This window comes from Rutilus rutilus (assembly GCF_951802725.1).
Source record: "Rutilus rutilus genome assembly, chromosome: 4".
NCBI lineage: Eukaryota > Metazoa > Chordata > Actinopteri > Cypriniformes > Leuciscidae > Rutilus > Rutilus rutilus.
The window spans coordinates 11,724,106-11,743,895 of record NC_140212.1 but is presented as its reverse complement, the minus strand read 5'-3'; the positions used below and the strand labels follow the sequence as shown (position 1 = coordinate 11,743,895).

General features: G+C 36.4%; 1 protein-coding gene across 2 annotated transcripts in view; it reads right to left on the bottom strand.

The window, feature by feature from the left end:
• The window catches only part of shisal1a (shisa like 1a), a gene marked incomplete at its 3' end in the record, with an annotated part of 28,096 nt that extends 14,557 nt beyond the window's left edge, over nt 1–13,539 (bottom strand). Inside the window, exons 1-2 of one of the 2 annotated variants that reach the window (XM_084408361.1) lie at nt 13,325–13,539; nt 5,059–5,219 (exon numbers count right to left, since the gene is read on the bottom strand). In XM_084408361.1, coding sequence (XP_084264487.1) covers nt 5,059–5,125 — 67 coding nt within the window. In that variant the 5' untranslated portion in view covers nt 5,126–5,219; nt 13,325–13,539. The remainder of the gene's footprint in view (nt 1–5,058; nt 5,220–13,324) is intronic. The other variant, XM_084408360.1, reaches the window with a different exon arrangement.
• Nucleotides 13,540–19,790: the final 6,251 nt, after the last annotated feature.

Here is a 19,790-nt window from a genome sequence, read left to right as displayed (position 1 = left end):
AAACAGAAACATTTATTTATTTATTTTTAAATTGCAATAATATTATTATATATAAATAATATAACAATAATATATATATATATATATACATAATATTTCACAATATTACAGTTTTTACTGTATTTTTTGATTAAGGCAATTGTGACTTTATATCTCACAATGTGGCTTTATATCTCGCAGATATTTTTTTATTTTGCACAATTACATTTTTGATTTTGTATTTTGAGGTGGAACCAGACTTTTATCACTTCATATTTTGGTGCTAGTCTTGTTAGTAAAATAAATATTTGGAAATAAGTTATTGCCCTCCGCAATCTGACTAGCGTTTCAGTCCTCAACAAAACAGAAACAGCAAATCATAAATAAATCTAATGCAATCCTCTTGCATGCAAAGAGCAACATTATGGTTTACTTTTTCGCATTTTTATTTGGTTTAATGCGGCACATAGGTGACATTAATCCCATCCATTAATTGGTCCTGAACACATATATTAAATAAAAACACTAAACCACAAAGTATTGTTCATTTGCTTATTCGTTCATTCATTAATTGTCACTTATAGAAATAACTACTTCATACAAAATTCATAATGTGTGTCAGTAAATAAACATGGTCATATAAACAACTAAAAGCGACACTGATTTAATTAATGACTTAGTAGCCAATCACATTGATTCCTAAGTGCTTTTGATTCACTAAAAAGAACCAGACTACTGGGTCCACTATATGTTCTGCGAAATTTCAGATTCCATAGCAGTGCTGCGGTTTTAGTACCATACTTTAGTACTGTGTTTTATCCGCATTGATGAAAGAATGCACATTCAAGAACTGTAAACATAACCAAAAGTCATAAATCACTCCGTTCTGGTGTTTTTTAAACCATGGAGCCGGTTCCCAGTTCTACTTAACACTGGGCTTGGCAAGGGCTCTTCCTCAGACTTTTGTTATTTCAGAGTTCAGCTGAGAGAGACGTGTCTGAATGCTAATGCCTCATACAAATGGCGCATAAGACGTTTGCTCAGAGAAAACCAAAGATGAATAGTGAAATCGTTCATGCTTATCGAAGTGAGCTCAGTCAAGAGAGTCCGGTAAATATTTTAAGGAGACTGACGCTACCATAAATGGATAGGTTTAGGACTATTAACCTCAGGGAACGGCAGATTTTGGACGGGGTATAATGCCTCATAAGCCAAACACGAGCTGTGCGGACTCATAAAGGTGAAAGTTCACCCTTTTGTGGGAGCTTTGGCAGATGAAGGAAGTCAGCATGTGTTTTCTGGCAGAGAGAAGATCTACCTGGTTGTGTTTTATAATGATGGTGGACTGTAGCTCTCGCTCATTATAACTAGTTACATGACTGCGAAAAGCATTCCATGAAAGAAATATTAAATATTCACAGATGTTTGAAAAAGAGCCTTGTCCTCAAGTTACTTCTGGGTAGTTGTGTCTGTTGATGTTAGAATTAACATGTCTGCACTCACTGGAGAATAACAGCTAAATGTTTTATGAATGACACTGTGCACCATTACTCCATGATGTTCGGCCATTAGGTCTAAAAAAAAACAACAACTCTATTTCTCTACTTCTTTCCATGCTCACTATGAGGACAGGTTTCGGTTCATTTGAGATATTTATCTCTTCTTGTCGGTTGAGATATGGCTTAGGAGTTACATAAACAATCTCAAAAGTCTGAGTGTGATACTTCTGGCTCTGCTTGTCTGTTAAAATATCCTGGGGTGAATGCACTAAACAGTTGTGCCACTTCAGTGTGCACTTCAGCTCAAAAATGCCAAGTACACTCAATCCAGATTTTAAAATGTCCTGATAACAAAGCTGAATTTCCAGCATCATTACTCCAGTCTTCAGTGTCACATGATCCTTCAGAAATCATTCTAATATGCTGATTTGCTGCTCAAGAAACATTTCACATGATTATCACACGATATTATTATGTTGAAAACAGTTGTGCTGCTTAATATTTTTGTGGAAATCATAATACATTTATTTTCAGAATTCTTGAAATGTAACTTTACATATCTTTACTGTCACTTTTGATCAGTATAATGCATCCTTGCTGAATAAAAGTATTAATATCTTTCAAAAGAAAAAAAATTCTTACTGACTCCAAACTTTTGAGCGGCAGTGTGAATATCGTAGTGGAGCAATACAAGATTGGGAATTGCTCTGTAATGCATTCAGCAAATTATTTGGGCCATGTTTGGGCTGTTACCCGATTAGCATAATTCCTTCAGTGAATCGGTTGCTAAAACAACACAAACAGTATTTACAAATAAATTACTATAGTATAGCACAATTCATTCTTCATGAATCCCCCTGAGTGAGATACTAAGTGTGGCTCCTCTTGTCTTGAAATAATACAGAGTGAGTGAACAGGACCAAACAATTGAAAAGGTATTTGTATAAATATTCCCCAAACAGTTCTCTAAATATCTTTCTCATTTAGTTCCTCTCTCACTCTTACATCCTGTTACAACAGCATAGTCTTCTGAGCTCAATCTAAACACACATCTGTCATCGCCCTGGCCTTTAGTATAGGGGCAAAATAAGTGCTGGCTGTTTGTCTTATGGGAAATGTGGTTGTAGGTATTGAATTCATGTGAGGACCATTTGATGAAATATTCGGCGGTCTATTGAGCAGATGAACAGCTCCTTTGCATAAAGAGTTCCATGTACAAAATGGAAAAATACATATTTTCTACATTGCTATATACGTACACAAATAAGGGGCCCTATCTTGCACCCAGCGCAATTGACTTTGTACACCGACGCATGTATCATTCCTATTTTGCACCCGCGCACAGCGGACTTTTCCCTCCACAGACGCACGTGGGTAAACTAGGAAATACACTTGCGCTCCCGGGGGCGGTTCAGCGCAAAGAGGAGGCGTGTTCCGGCGCAAACGTTCCCTGGTGCTATTTTGCAGGTTTAGAAAACAATTCCGCCACTGACCAGGAAAAACCTAGTCTAAAATCAGTGGCGCGTTGCGCATGTTATTCATATGCTATTTTAAGTGCGCATGCTTGGCCATAATCAATGTAGCGTGTGCACAACGCGCATACACTTTGAATCTCTCATCTACGCACAGACGCAGCAGTTTTCATTTTTAGAAAACCATACATTATTACAAGGAAAAATATTAACACACGAGGGAAATCATTGTTGTGTCCATGAAGGTGTGAAAAAATAGGCTTAAATCTAACACATTTACCCAAATTTTTATACGCCTGTTTAACCGAAGCTAATTTGGGTGGGTTTCTCCAATCCCCATACAATGTCAGTTCTCTGTGTTTTACGGCCCTGGCGAGAACGTCGTTCTCCTCGGCTGTGAACCGCTGCTGGCGTGCGTCTGGCAAATCCGCCGTTATAATAGCAATCCGCCATGGAACAAACGCGCCTGCTCTTAAAGGGAATGTGAGATGACGCTCTGATTGGTTTATTTCACGTTACGCCCAAACCACACCTATGAATAATGAAGCTACTTCAGACCAACCCATTTTAGATTTGCGTCGGGCGCAAAAGTAATTTATCCCGCCGGTATAATAGCAACAGCGCCCAAGACCCGCCCACAAAGTTACTTGCGATTCGCGCTTGATACTTGCGTTTCAGATCGTTAAAATAGGGCCCATAGTGTGCAATATAGTGGCAATGCAGCATTTTATGTTTATTAAGTTCTAAGTAAATATAATTTTTTTTCAGATTTTGTTCCATGATAATTGCAGACCACAAATTGCAATTGCTTTTGTGGAATAAATGGATGAGAATAATAATAATCTGCATATATCATATTTGATAAATATTGTAAAATATTATAAAAAAAAATATTGGTCACAATATATACAGTGTATATATAGTGATGTTATATTTTGGCAAATGCTTATTGGAACTGCTACAAAAATGGTAAATTTGCTTGTTAGTTCATTGCATTTTATTTTGTGCTGGTAGATGGCCCATGAATTGCTTTCAATGACATCATAGCCATTATTTTTCCCTCCACATGTTTGATGATTGTTGAACAAATCACTGCACACTTTGCCTGGCAGAAAGAGCAATATAAACCAATGTTCAATCCTGCATGACTCATGTTGAGTAATCAGTCCAAATGCAGTCATTAGTTACTGTGAGTAAAAGTTGAATCAGTTTTTTTCCAAGTCAGATCCTTATAATTGTGACTCAGTCTGCACCAAGTCCAAGCCATGATTTCCGAGGGCATGTGTCTGACTGAGTTTTTGTCTGCATGGGAATTACACTCGTTTTGGGGGAGGAGAGAGACTGAGCAAGAGGGGGATTTGAAGAAAGACTATTGAAAGAGAGATGGCTGAGAGACATTACAAAATAGAAAAGGTCAGGAATCTGGAAAAAGAGGGGTAATGACTTTAAGCGCCGGAGAGACCCAAGCGGGAAGGCCTAATAACGGACGCAGAGGTTGTGTTGTTTCTGCTCAATACGTGACTAACATTGGTTTTGCTGTTTCAGAACCTGTTGTTGTAATGTTAGCTATACTATAGTGTGAGGGTTAACACTTCAAAAAAGCCTGCACACTCTAACAATGAAGGGGAACCACCAATTGCAAGATAAAACCACTGCTTTAATGAAAAAGTGGCAAATGTTTCAGTCACATGTGACCTTTCTCAATGCCTAGTGTTTCCCTGATTGGAGTTTTTGGTCTATGCACCTCATTTGGACAATTTTTCAGACGCGGTATAGCTATAGTGACAGGACAGTTTTCAGTGTTATTGTTTGTCTGGAGTTGGTGTGCTGCTATCGACTAGCAACAAGCTCTTGCTTGTATGTATACTGTTTGCAAATTTTTTGTTCTTCCTTGTTGTTCATTCATCATCTTTGCTTTATTTTTCGCAAAGCATTTTTTTTTGCTTCGCTTCAGCTAAAGAGACATCCAATCTGGCATTGCATGTGTTTGAGCATTTTGTGGGCGGAGCAATGAAGGGAAGGGTGTGTTTGTTGGGGTTGATTTTAGATATCAATAGTGTTTCTCAGAAATCGCTCACTTTAAAGGCATCTGTATGATGTGGTCTTACCTGCAGTGGACAGCAGGATGAAGATGACGGTCAGGGTTTTGAAGGACCAGCGGCCGTTCATGGTCATCTCTCAGCCCTCATGAAGAAACAGTGTGAGGAGAGAGAGCAAGTCAACACACCCTCATTGCTCACCGCCTAGTGGTCATTTTATTCTGCAAGCTCTGAAACACACACAAATATAGGCTACAGGTTAACCTTACATTCTCAAAACAAGACAGTAACATTTCAGTCATCATTTATTCACCCTCATGTTTTCCAACATAAAATGTAATGGAGTGAAGGACTCGTGCATTATTTGAACAAAGACATCTGTTGAGCTTGATTATTTAAGTTATTGACTTAATTTACACATAACTACAGCTACAGCTGGTGTTACAAAAATTCTTTCAATATTGCTGTCAAAAGGGAAATGAGATATGACATGAGATATGCGAATATTGATGAGGGGAATCTTGGCACAAAAAATACCACACAATATGCACTCATTACAAATAGATACAACATGTTGCAAAGGATTAAATGCGATAATTCTTTATTGATGATTCCATCCATGCTTCTTTGATGAAAAGCATATTTTATAACAGAGCAATATGAATAAAGCCTTCCAGTCCCCACACAACATATCAAATCAAAACTCACTGTCTAAAGCCTTTTCAAAGCCTCTATCCTCATAGATCCTGGTGCGACTGTCATGAGACACATAAGAAAATGTGCCAAAGAGGGTATGTTTGGAATGGAATACCAACATATTTGCTACTGCATGCTACACAGTATAATTGCATGATACAATAATAATTTATTGTATGTGTTAAGAGCCATTGCCTAGTGCTTTTTGCATCGTGTGGGCATGAGTTCAAATCCGGCTGGTGTATTTCTCCGCTACTGTTGCCAACTATTTTACCCATCATTTCCTTTGAATTAAAGTGGTAAAAAACTAACAATGCGTTGTAAAGCCATAAAACTAATAATAAATATAATATATATTAATTTAATTATCATATATTAATATTGATTAAATATTATACATTAATATATGTTGATGTATTACTTTAGTAATTATTAGATTCATTATTATTAATTTCTGAATTTTAATGTTCAATAAATATCTACTTTAATGTTCAATTATTAATTTAATAATCATTAATTTATTAAATTATTTATTTATTTATTCATTGATTTAGTAAAGTGTAAAAATGTTCTAATGTTTGGCAGTCCAGTCACAAAAATGCAAATAAATAAAATAGTTATCATTTACAGTTCATTTGTTTTTGCCTGCCTGTATTGTAGTGAAATGGAAGGTCAAGTCGAGCTCATTATATTCTGGATCGCTATATTTGATCAGGTTGCAAGTGGCACATTTTGTCAAATGTTGTATGTCATCTGGGTTTCCCATGCACACAGAAAGTTGTCATGCTGTGCACAGTGTGTGTAGTGCATGATGCAAAAATAGTGAAAGCACTATGCTATTCTGAACATACCTTAAGACTCTAATCACAGGATGGTGAAAGGGGCCAGCAGGAGGACCACATGGAATAAATGCATGTGACCTACCTAAGACAGAGATCTTCAGGCAGGATGAGGGGAAATGTGGCACTTAAGGACAACCAGCTATCGGTTAAATGGAACTGCATTGCATAATACATGTGTTGAACTAAAGGGGTTTATGGGAATATGTGCTTGGTGTGTAAATGTGTCTCTCTCTATAGATTTATATTTATATCATCCATCTTTCTTATCTTTCTCTCTGTGTTTAAACAGCAGTCAGCATGTTTGTGTTTGGTTTACAGCTACACTAACAGCATGGTTGCTCTGAGCTGGCTGTCTGTCATAACACGTCACCATGCCAATCCGCCTCTGTCACCCGTACAGGCCTCTGAATGGCTTATTGGCAGTCACAAACACTCCCCCTTGCCAACATGGAGGAAACAAACCACACACACACACACACACACACACACACACACACACACACACACACACACACACACACACACACACACACACACACACACACACACACACACACACACACACACACACACACACTTCATATACTTTATTTGATTCCACATTACAAGTTTCATTTCATTAGGAATCAAATAAAAATGTTTTTAATAATCCAACAGATAAAAAACAAATCAGCACATTGTTATGGATTATACAGTTCTAAGTGTACAGGAAAACACACACACACACACACACACACACACACACACACACACACACACACACACACACACACACACACACACACACACACACACCACACCAGAAGTCAATACCGTGCATCAATACACAGTCATATTCGCACAAGCCCATGACACAGATAAATTCTCCTTAAAATATTTGCATCCTGACATACTGTATTTATAGTTTAGTGTATAGTATTTTACATAATAATTGATTTTCAGCAGATAGGGTCCCGTCCCGCCCCATGATCAACAATGTATTATTATATACTGCCGCATGTTTTTACAGGAATGTGCAGTTACTGAATCATATTGCTCCATAACAGTCTCGAGTATCAACAATCAGACAATCAGATACCACTTTTTCTGAATTCCAAATGAGGTAATGACTGTTTACTCAGGCATTAAGTCATAAGTCAGTGCTGGTATCTTCATATCTTAATCAAATAAAGAAAGCAGCTCTGTTTGTGTTTATTGTTCCTTTAATACTCCAGCGAGGTCTGATGAGATAACGCACATATGCTGTGTGGTGAAACCGACATTGTACTTTTATATGCTAAAACCAGAAATAAAAAAACATAAGGTAAAAAAAATTCTCACTGTCCTACGCATATGCAACAGCTTTAGTGTTACCGTGGAAACTCAGGGACATTCAGAAAGTATGTAAACATTAAAGGTACAGTTCACCCAAAAATATATAATATATATATATTTTTTTATGCAGCCTTGTGTTGTTTCAAACCTGTGTGAATTTCATTGTTCTGTGGAACATGAAAAATATTATGAAAGTCAGTGGGGTCTAAAATAACATTGCATGGACATTTTATATTGACAAAAAACATACAAACAAATAAACAAAAACAAAACACTGAGACCATTTTTAAACTGGTTTAAATTTGGATTCTGCTTTGTAAAACAAGATAATTTATATGAAATATATATTTATATAATATACTGTAGCCTATATAATTTATTGTATTATTTATTTTAATGTATATATTTGATTTGATTTGATTTATTTATTTTTTTCTGGTAAATTTAACAATAAAATAATAAAATAACAATGAAATGACAATGAAATAACCAAAAAAAAAAGGAGTAGGCTGAAGCCAAGGCTTATATTTGCCTACCCTATGCTATACAGTATATTATACATATATTATACATTTGTTTATTTTGAGATATTAGTTTAATAATTATAAATTGAGTATTTATTCAAACAATTATTAATTTCTTAACTGTAATATTAATCAGTTATTTGATTCAGTTGTCAATTATTAATTTAAATGTAATAATTTATCATTCATTTTATGAATTTGATTAATCACTTATTATTATTTATTTTTTTGCTAAAGGAGATATTTTGAAGAATGTATATGACTTTCACATACATTGAAAGTCATTGGGGTCCAAAACAAAACATTGTATGGACATTTTGTATGCACAAAACAAACAAACAAAGAGACAAACAAACAGTCAGACAGACAAACAAACAAAGAGACAGATAAACAGACAGACAAACAGATGTAGTGTTTTGAACAACTCTTGTTAGTTCTACAGACGAAGATCTGGATCGGCCATTTGGTTTTGTATTTTCAACAGAATTGAAAACTAAGCTAGATACAGTGTTTTCCAAACAGAAGTGTGGTACATATGGCTCTGAATTCTCTGACATTTGTGTCCAAATCCACTAGCAGTGTCTCTCCTGGCAGTACATCACATATCGCTTCACAGAGGCAGAGAAGAGTGTGAAGGACTTTCTTTTCCCAGGGCTTTACCACAGTGTGTTTATCGATCCCCTCCAGACCGTTGTGCATGTGTGAGAATGTAGGAGAGAATGGGAGACGCTCCTATTGCCTTTGAGCAAACGAGAGTCACAAAATTCTTCTGGAGTCATTGTTCCTCTCTGAAGATCAATTAATATTTAAATTCATATGCTCATCCACACACCCCCTGCCACCGAATATTGAATAATAGAGTAGCTATACTTGCTAATTGTTTGTGAATGTGTTCTGTTGCTTGTAAATTTTTTATTACAGAAAGCTTTGTAAACTAATGTGAGCTTAGAAGGAAACAATGCCAGATTGCGAGAAGATGCAACATCATCCTCTGAGACATACGACTGTTGTGTGAACAAGTTCCTTTCTGTTCTTCTGGTGTCAAGGGGACGTTTTTTGACGGAATTGGGTAGAGGAGGTCTTTAATACCTGGAGAGAGGTATGCATTTACATTCCCATTCATCTCAGAGGCAGTTTCTGGTGCAGGACTCCCAGAAGTATAGCAGACAGGGGAAAATATGAATACGCCTACTTTTTAATGGCCATCATTGAAGAAAGATACTTTTTGTCCACAGTACTTGGCAGGGGCAGGACAATGCTAATGGCCAAACCTGTTGAGGATCTGACTGGACAGACTAGACGTCCATTTGAAAGGAAAATGAATGTGAAAGTAAGATTGTATTTAAAAACCAGTCACTATATCATGATTTTGGATTGTTTGGCTCAATAAATCTGGCTCATATTCTCTGAAACATGTATATGAGATGGAGCTGGTGCATGCGGTAAAAACCCTTAGAGCTCAACGCTCAATATACCCGACTGCACAATTCATATTCAAAAGCACTGAAGGACCAAATGCAAAGTTATCCTGAATTTAGAACAATGTCCCTCAGTTATTGGTCTTTTGTTTTCTGCCTGGCTTGACAATTTAAAACGGCAAAAAACTTCCACTAGTACTCTACCGTGAAAAGATAAAGTCAGTTGTCAGCTTACAAAAAGCGGTCTGTTCTAGTAAATGCAAATCTATGAGGGTGATGGATATTTAAATCGTTAATGGAAAATGTCATAGACTGCCCCAAAGGATTTTTAATGACATGTTTAAAAAACAAAACAACTAAATCTAGACTGCATCCAGGGTTTAATTCTGAGAATGTGTTGGGTTGAATTGAGATGTGTGTTGAACACCGAGGAAAGAGGGAAGGTTACATTTAGATAACATGAACTAACGTCATTAGCACTGCAGATGGTACAGACTGTTCTCTGCTCATCCCCATAGTTACCATCAATAGACCCCTTACCTAAAATCGGAAAGAATGGCACAGGGATACAAACACCTTCAAACACCTCAAACATCAGATTACAGGCATTGTTGTGTTCTGCTTAGGATTTACCCATTCTAAAATAATATTTTTGTTTATTGTTGTTGTTATTATTGTTTTAGTTTTTTAATAACACTTTATTTTACAGTGTTACAGTTACCTGTACTTATGGAAATAACAGTAAATTATGCGTAATTACATGCTATGCCCTTAAACCAAACCCTAATCTAACACTAATCCTGATTAACCATGTTAATTAATGTTTAAATTTATAATTACCCACTAACAAGGACACCTTAAAATAAAGTGTAACTTTTTTTTTTTTATATATATATATAGGCTACAATATATAAAGTATAATAATAATAATAATAATATTAAAAAGGCTCATAACAAAATATAATTTTGTCTATAATAATATAAATAATAAACTATTAAGAAAGGTCACAATAAAGTGGCTCATTGGTGGGAAAGCATCCTAAAATGAGTGTCTGGGGAGAATATGACCATAAATTTGTCATTTTATTTATGAACTCGGTTTTATCCTCCATTTTCGAATTTTAAATATTCTTACTTTTATTATTGTAAGATTCAATATTTTATTATGAGCCATTTTAAAATATTATTGTAATATTATTAAAAATATAGTTTTGTCTATAATAATAATAATAATAAATCTATACATTAAAAAAGGTCATAATAAAATGGATCATCGGTGGTAAAACATCCTAAATTGAGAGTATATGGAGAGAATTGGTAGGAAATAAGTAAGTCATAAATTGGTCGTTTTACTTAAGTCACAAGTCAGTCACAGAAGAAAGTTAGACTGGTCTAATTTGAATCCGAAAAGTAACACTGATAATTGCTAGTACGTCTTGAGAAACAATCTTAGTTTATGTTTATGCAACTGACCAGGGTTTTCATCCTCCATTTTCGAATGATTGTCCATTTAAATGGGAGATCAACAGCAGCAAATAGCTTTTATATCCCCTCTTTCTCTGTCCATTTATGCCTAATTCACTCCCTCTCTCACTTTTCATTGCTGTGTTATAGTAAAGAGCTCTTTTATTACTCCTCTGTGTCAGTTTTCTGCTGTAATGTGAAAACGATAGAGGCTGGCTTATTCATTACACACATTAATGCGCATTGTCTTTAAGCGACTCAGATGTCCTTTGTGTACATCGTCTGTGAGCCCGAGGGAAGACTTACCTGCAGTGTGATCGACTGCTCTTAGCTTTAAGCTATTAGCTGTAACTGTGCCTCAGGCGTATTGATGTTTAAAGCAGAGCATCAGGTGTAATATATGACAGACTCTGGGTGGATCTCAGAAATGAAAGGATTTTTTGCCTTTCAAGTCATGTATTCACAGCAAACTGTTTAGAGACATCCAGAGCGGGTTTATTGTAATCGAGAAGAATGTCTTTTTCTCTCCGTCTCTGTGAAAGGCAGATAACCAATGCTGTTGGGGCAAAAGGGGACTGAAATATGGCTCTCATTAATACTATCTCCTCATAAATGTATTTCTCACCTTAGAGAGATGACATGTCGAGACTAAAATTAGGAGCCTAAATTTGGCTTCTGAAACAGAGAGAAATTTTTTTTTTTGGCAGTGTTTCCAAAAAGTCAGAGACTAAATAATAATGCCACATTGCTGAATTTAAACTTTGGGATTTCAAAAAGTCTTTTATCCTATATGCTGGAAATCCAGTTTCATTCACAAAAACCTCTCAACGCTGCGAGGAGATGCATCAGCTCACATCCTGACTCAGGTGTTTCCTTTTAGGGAAGCGTTTCTCAGACACTAAAGATCACAACCATTGATATTTAATATTATTACACAGCTTTCTGGAATACTTGATTCTGATTGGTCAATCGCAGCATTCAGCAGATATTTCCTAGTATTTGCTGCCGTCCATGGCAATGCTATATATCAGACCACACATGGTAACTGAAATCAACACTACTTTCATGTCTTTCGTATCACAGACTCGCTGACTCTTGTTTCATGCAAACGCAAACGCTGCCATATTGCATCTCGGTTATCGACTGTAGTGCAGTTTTGTTATTGTTAACTAAAACTGAAACTGTTAAAAATCACGTTCGGTAATCAAAATAAAACTTCAATAAAATAAAACATAGGCCTAAATATTAGATGAAAAACGTTAAATATTAGAAATGTTGAATAAATTAAAGCTATATATATATATATATATATATATATATATATAAATTATTAATTATTCCCTTAAACAATACATCATAAGCTTAAACAAAAACCCAAAAGCTTAGGTTTTTTTAATATTCTGGTCATGTCAGTCACTAGATGTGTCTAATCAAGCTGTGAGGGTTTCTGACATGCTGTGGCACTCTATAAAAACCAGCTTGAGGGCTCCGTCCAAAATCACTCATCACTGCTCAGCTGAGGATACATTCTGATAAACTAAAGTATGCTTGAGTATACCGACTGACATCTCAGCTACTCAAAGAGATAAGAGAGCTGTCAAACACGTAGACTCATATAGTCTGAGAAATAACCGAGGTGGGGAACCCAATTAGGAGTTGTGAACTGCTGCCGGGATGCTTCTGTCAACCACAAATGCACACAGAGACTAAATGGATGCCCATCTGCTGTTGACTTAGACAAGTTCATTACATTTCCCCCTGATCCCTATAGTCGTTTTCCACACTCTTGTCTCCAAGTTACCATCTCTCCCGACTTTCCCTTTCCACTGCCGAGCAACGGAATATTTAAACACTCAGGAAACACAAACAAATGAGCAGTTCCCTTTTTAACCTGTGTGATTATCTAAAGCGTGAAGAGCTGATGATCATGTGAACATCATGTGTCTGCTCCATCGTTCCCACAATAATCCAAGAGGTCTGTTCCAAGTTCAGCCCATGTGAGTTAAGCAGCATGCTTTTGAAAACAGACAGAAAAGTGCGTGTTTTGTGTTAATGAGAAGCAGAGAGTCAGTCTTACCTCTTTCTGTGTCTCTTTCTCTTGAAGAGCCAGTTTGCTTGATGTTACAGCTCAGTTGAATGAGACTGTCCGCTGGAGTACGCCACACATGCACAGGTACACACTCATCCTGTTGTTTCCAGCGAGCGTTCAGGCTGTCATCTGAATGAGAAGATGAACGGGGATAAAGGGGAGGAGAGGAAACACGCACTTCTGCCCTCTACCTTCCATGCGCTGGATCCCTGCACTTAAACTGAGCGCAGACAGAGCGAGTGAGAGAGGGAGAGGCAGAGAGGATGAGAGGGAGCAGCGTGTGTGTGTGTGTGTGTGTGTGTGTGTGTGTGTTTATGTGTGGGTTAAGTTTTGCCTATATTGAGGAGATAGTAATTCCTGAAATCACCTACATCTTTTGAAGAAGTTAATGGTCTCCATTAGGAAAATGGCTTAAAGCATGTTGAATAGTTCAAATTAAAATTTAAATATGCAGAAAATTTTTTGGAAGGGGCAGAGGTTTGCAAGTTAAATTATTTACTTGAAGTACCCCCTAAGCATTTTATACATTTTTATAAAACCTTTACTATTTTTTATATAGGAATGCACAATATATGGGTTGCATTGGTACCATACGGCATATATATATACATATATATATGCCGTAATTGGATATTTCTTTATGCATGTTCATTTCTGTCTGTTTTTACCTTTGCCGTCATCTAATACTCCCTCAAAGTTAATCTTTTAAAAACACTAATAATTGTAATTTTAATAACTCATTTATAAGCATTTGAAACGACTGTTTAAAGGTTTATTATTCATATATTTATAACATTTTCTTTTTAATTTATTTATGTAGGCCTAGTATAAAATATTTATATTCAGTTATCAGCCATAACATGAAAATTATTTCCAGTTTATTGGTACCAGCCAGAATTTTACTATTTATAGAATATAATATATTCAAATTGTATTCATGGGTTGGAAAACATTGGGTTAAGGGATAGAAAATATAATTTAGTCAGTAAAATATCATTGCATATCAATAAAAGGTATTGAAATTACTAGAAAGCACAATAGACACACATCAATGTGGGTGAATGCTTCTGAGTTTGTGTGTGTGTGTGTGTCTGTGTGTGTGTGTGTGTGTGGGTGTGTGTGTGTGGGTGAGTTATTCACCATGTGTAGAAGGAACTGGATATAGTCCAACAGTTGAAGGCAGAAGGTCAGTGTTGGCTCACTAATGAGGGATGGTCTGGGTGTGATTCTGACAGCTCGCTAGAGCTCAATCAACCAGTCTTTCTGTAACACACACACTCACACAGATCTCCACTTTCTAATAGGATAGAGAGAGAGAGAGAGAGAGAGAAATTGCATATGTGTGTGTGAGGTCAAGATCTTTCTGTCCTCATTTGACCCAAATGAGAACATTCAAAACCCAATACAGTTCAGTTCTCTCTGTTGTAAAGCGTCAGTATTACATTTATTCTACTTGATATCTGTGTGAAGCTGGAATACAAAACAGAAGCTTGAAAGCTAGAAGGTCTTATGGACCTGGATACTCAATGAAAAAGATGCAAGGCGAACATGGGTCATTGCAGGATAAGGGAAAATCTCTGTACGTGTTGTGTGGTTACATTTATACATTTAGGTTATCTGATATTTAGTAAAGACATGAAAGTGTGTGCACATCCCTGTCCAAATTTATTAGCTGCCATTATAAAGACTTGTCTCTGTATGAAATGCCCATATGCAGAACTGTGGTAAACCGACACGTATGTTTCTCTTCAATCCAGTAAACTAAAGAGCATCATGCATAAATCTTTAACAACATAGATCCTAAACTAATCATTCAAACTTTATGGGAACACAATGGTTCAATCCAGGTTTGGAGATTCCAGATGTATTTGTGAGGTCAGTCTAACAGAAACAAGAAAACTTTTCACAACTTTTTAAGGTTCAGGAAACTTGAAACTGTTCCTGTTTCTAATTTTCCATCTATTTGTGGTCGAAAAACAAGAAAGTAAAGCAGGTACTGCCAGTTACCATTTACTTATTTATAAAAATTAATAGTGTGATGCTACTTTTTTCAACCTATTGGCTCATTGGAAAAACATAGCTCGATCTGCATTTTTGCAAATCTCCAAAAAAGATACCAATTCATACAATTCACTGCAGTTTCCAGCTGAACAGAACACTATAGGCAGTAAAACATTAACAACTTTAATTCCTTTCGACACAAATTATGATTACAAGGCAGATTATTGATTAATAAAGACTTTTTCTAATGCAGTTCCTTGAACAATACTAAGTTATGATCTCAAAGCAAGGTAACCGTAGTGCATGATTTGTAAACTAATACATTTTGATGTATGCATCACATGACCAGATCCATATGTATGGCTTTTCTTTATGGCTTTTCCTAGTAAACTTGCTCTGTACCCTATGTGAAACATGAGTCATGATAAAAGAGTTCAAAGCTTGTCGAAGCAGGCTTTTTTTTTTTTTGGTGTGAAACCATCCCACGTTCATTCACTAAAACACCCTACACACACATTTGCAGCAGAATGCTTTGCTTCTGCAATACACAGTACTGCATCGAGCACCTGAAGCAGGACAACTGCATTATGACACCTCTGCAGTCCACAATACACACACACACACTATGAATACCCACACAAACTTTTATTCAAGTGCGTTTCCTCCTTCTCAATCTCTTTCTCCCCCCACACACACCAGCAGATACAGTTCCATATCATGTTCACATCTATGGCTTACATTTGCCAAATATCTCCTATGTCACACCCACATCAACAAACACATATTTACTCGGAAACCATGCCACAAATGAGCATGATTCGTTTTGATGAGATGCACGCATGAAATTGTAAAGACGCAGCAGTATCTGATGCCACAAATGTGTCTGTCAGCACAGTCTGAGAAAGTCCTGACGAGGTTAAGCTTCAAATATGTGTCGGTTGAGAAAGGAAAAAACAGAGAAAATGCTCAGCAATTTAGTATTTTTTTCTTCAGAATCCTGTTTTTGATGACACATAAATGTCATCGCATGTAGAGACAGAAGCAAGAAGCTTCAAGAAGCTGTTTTTTAAAACAGCTAAAATGTAAATATAAAAAAATTAGAACCAATGAGTATTTTATATTTAAATTAGTTCTGTTAATCTATTAAAAAATAACTAAATAATTGCAAATTTTTCTGTAACTTTATCGTGATTAATCGCATCTAATAGGTTGGAAATATACAGAAATTGAACAGTTATCTATCTATCTATCTATCTATCTATCTATCTATCTATCTATCTATCTATCTATCTATCTATCTATCTGACTGCTGTTGTGCTCTCTGTGCGAAGAGTTGTAAATTATTGAAAACTTGTCAGGTTTGACTGGTTAGGTCAGTCAAACAAAACAAAAAGAGCAAGGTCTAGAGACGCCTTTTTTAAAAGTTGAACGTTGGCGTAGAACGTTCCATTTCATACGTGAGACGCTACAAAAGACACGAGACGTGAGCGCAACTGCCAAACGCGCCTGTCTAGTTAGAAAAACAATGGAAAAGTAGCGCGTTCTTTGTGAGTGGCCCCTTAAAAGCATGTGAATGAACACACATCCTGTGCAGTGCACCACATCATTATTTCATGAAGATGTTGGTGGCATCTCATGTTCCACAGCAGGCAAGTGTGACAGGCTTGTAATCTATAGGTCTTTTTTTTGTTGAGCAAAATGACAAAACTCTTGAGGTCTAGGGAAATAATGAATTGGTGCGGAGGAGGCATTACAGACAATATGAGTCCCTAAAGGTATAAAAAAAGAGTGAATGAAAGAAAGCGAATGAAAAAAAACACACTTTTAACAAGCCAAAACAAGTGTTAAACATCTAAGAGGGAAATTTAGATGTCTTGTCATATATGAAACATGCTGTCCTCATTATCTCTTTTTAGGAAATGGTTAATTTTTTTCACATCTCTCCGTAGCAGCCCATATAGGCTATTGTAACGTTTTAAACTGTTTTATCATGCCCTTTGGACATCTTGTATAGAGAGCGACAGAAGAAAACAGATGTAATTAGAGGGAGAAAGACAGATAAAGATGTCAAGAAAGATAATGAGATGAAAACTGAGGGAGGGAGTTGCTCCCGCCAAAGTTTGTCAGGTGAAATACAGTTTAGCAAAGACCTCCTCCTCACCTTCCTGTTAGTGGAGCTGGCTTTTATCAAGATCACCAGCTGCCTGGAAAAACATACAGAGATAGTGATGGAAAAAAGAAAGCAAGCAGAAAAAGATCAACATTAAAAGCCGTAGAATGGTGAGTGATGTTGTTGAATAGCGTGAATTTCTAGCATAAAAACCAAAGCAATGCTTTCCTATGGACCTATTGACAGTGGAAATGAAATTTGTTTGTGACAAAGCAATATTTTTTTTGTCTTGAAGGTGGTTCTTTTGTCTTCAATTCACTGAAAAACTGACAGAAAAATAAGGCCCTATTCAAATCGAGAAAGAATATTCATCATTAGTTTCATTTGACAGCAAAACAATACATTCCTACAAACTTGTTCATAGCTTGTTCAAAACTGTACATCTATTAGATTTACGAGACAGATGGGTTAAAATCAGTGATCTGAACACAGTGGCTTGCTCTCTTTCTAATCACACAGAATAAATTTAGCTGCAGGTTTTCACTGATCTCCAAAGAACTGCTAATTAAAGGTAAATCAATGTGCACTTTGTAAACCCTGGTGCTCACAGAGCATCGATTTAATCTACATCATTTAGCTCATTTGAGGCCGTGTATGGTTTACAGTCTTGTAAATTTGCCAGTAATTAATTTTAGCATATGGTGTGTGTGCTTCTTTGAGGAACAACAATGGAAGAAAATACAAATTCATCATCTGTTATTATCATGATCATTATCTATAATAATCATGATTATTGTGGAAAATCTGTCAGAACTGGTGCATTTCGTGCTTTTATTTTGCAGTTTTGAGGCAGAAAGTCAGCATTAAAGTTGGCCTCATCAGGAGAAGTGGAAGCAAATATTCTTCCATTAGGTTTTCTGAAGGCAGTGTGTTAACTGTCCTATAACAAGGACAGAGTGATGTAAAAATGAATGTGAACCATGAGCAACAAAACACAACTAATGAGTAACAAAGGCCAAATGCTTTTTGGGCAAGGTGAAGGAGACTTGGGAAAGAACGGCTGACTGTACCTTAAACGTTTTTACATCTGAGACACTCTTACATAGCCAGTTCATCAGTAATGCTATATTTTAGGTTTATTTTACATGGCAGTTCTTAAAATGTGATCAAAAAGAATTAGATAAAAAGTATTTTTAATTACACACGTTTAGTTAGGCGCGTTCTTGGGTCAACATATTTTGTTGATCCTGGAACAACATTCCTGTCCGAAAAATGAATTGTCCATATCCCTACCCTGAAAACCTAACCCTTCCCATAAGTTATCCCTAAAATAAGAGTGAAATGATAGGTGAATAACACTGATGTAGAAGCACCTAACCCTGGTTGTAAGCCTAAATGTGACATAAACTGTAAACTTGTCCCTCAAATCTGATTGGCTGAATGGAATGTTGTTCCAAGATCAACAAAGATGTTAATCCAGGAACAGGTTATACTATATAGGCTGAGCTCAGTGAAGTCAGTAGGTTGCAGATCATTGACGCACAAGTTCATTTGACTATGTTTAGAGATAACAAGTACTGTCATCACCACTGCTCTGTTACCATGGCTAGACAAACACAGCTGTTTATAAGCCTTCATTTGAAAGACTGAATGAGTGTTAGTGTCAATCTACAGTTTGTTATACAGTGGCAGAAACAGTGCATCTTCCATCTTCACATGACATACCCTAAATACTGGACACTGGCAAATGATCTACTATTGCATAATTAAGTATTTTTTATTTATATGTTCCTTGCGATTATTTAGTCAGAATCCACACCCAGGCGTGTGGGTGGAGGACAAGATCTATTTTTGTTCCTTTTTTTTAACAAGTGTTGGAACACATGACTCTTAAGCAATACAACTGGACTCTGAGGAGAACGCGTTTGAAGATGCAAAATACAATGCTTTTCCAGGCTCAAACACAGTACAACATCATGTGCCTGTCTCTAGTAACTATGGAAACACTTTGACTTTTCTATTTTCTACTAAATAGAGGAACTATAACCATCCCTGTCAGACCAAAAATGCTTAATCCAGTCCTTTTTGGTCTTATTTTAAATACTTAAAATATTAAGTTTATATTTATTTGGAAAGTTCTGTCATGAAACTCTAGATGGCGTAGGCTCAGTCAGCTTGCAATCACATCATTCCCTATAGGGCACAGCTGATTGGTTCCTGCTGTAGAGCTCGCTTCTAAACCTTTAAATACTGGTCAGCATATTCTGTAGCAGTTGCAGCACGCTTTCAGAAACCCTCCACCTCCCCTAGCACCACCGGTTTAGATCTGCTTTGGGTAATTCA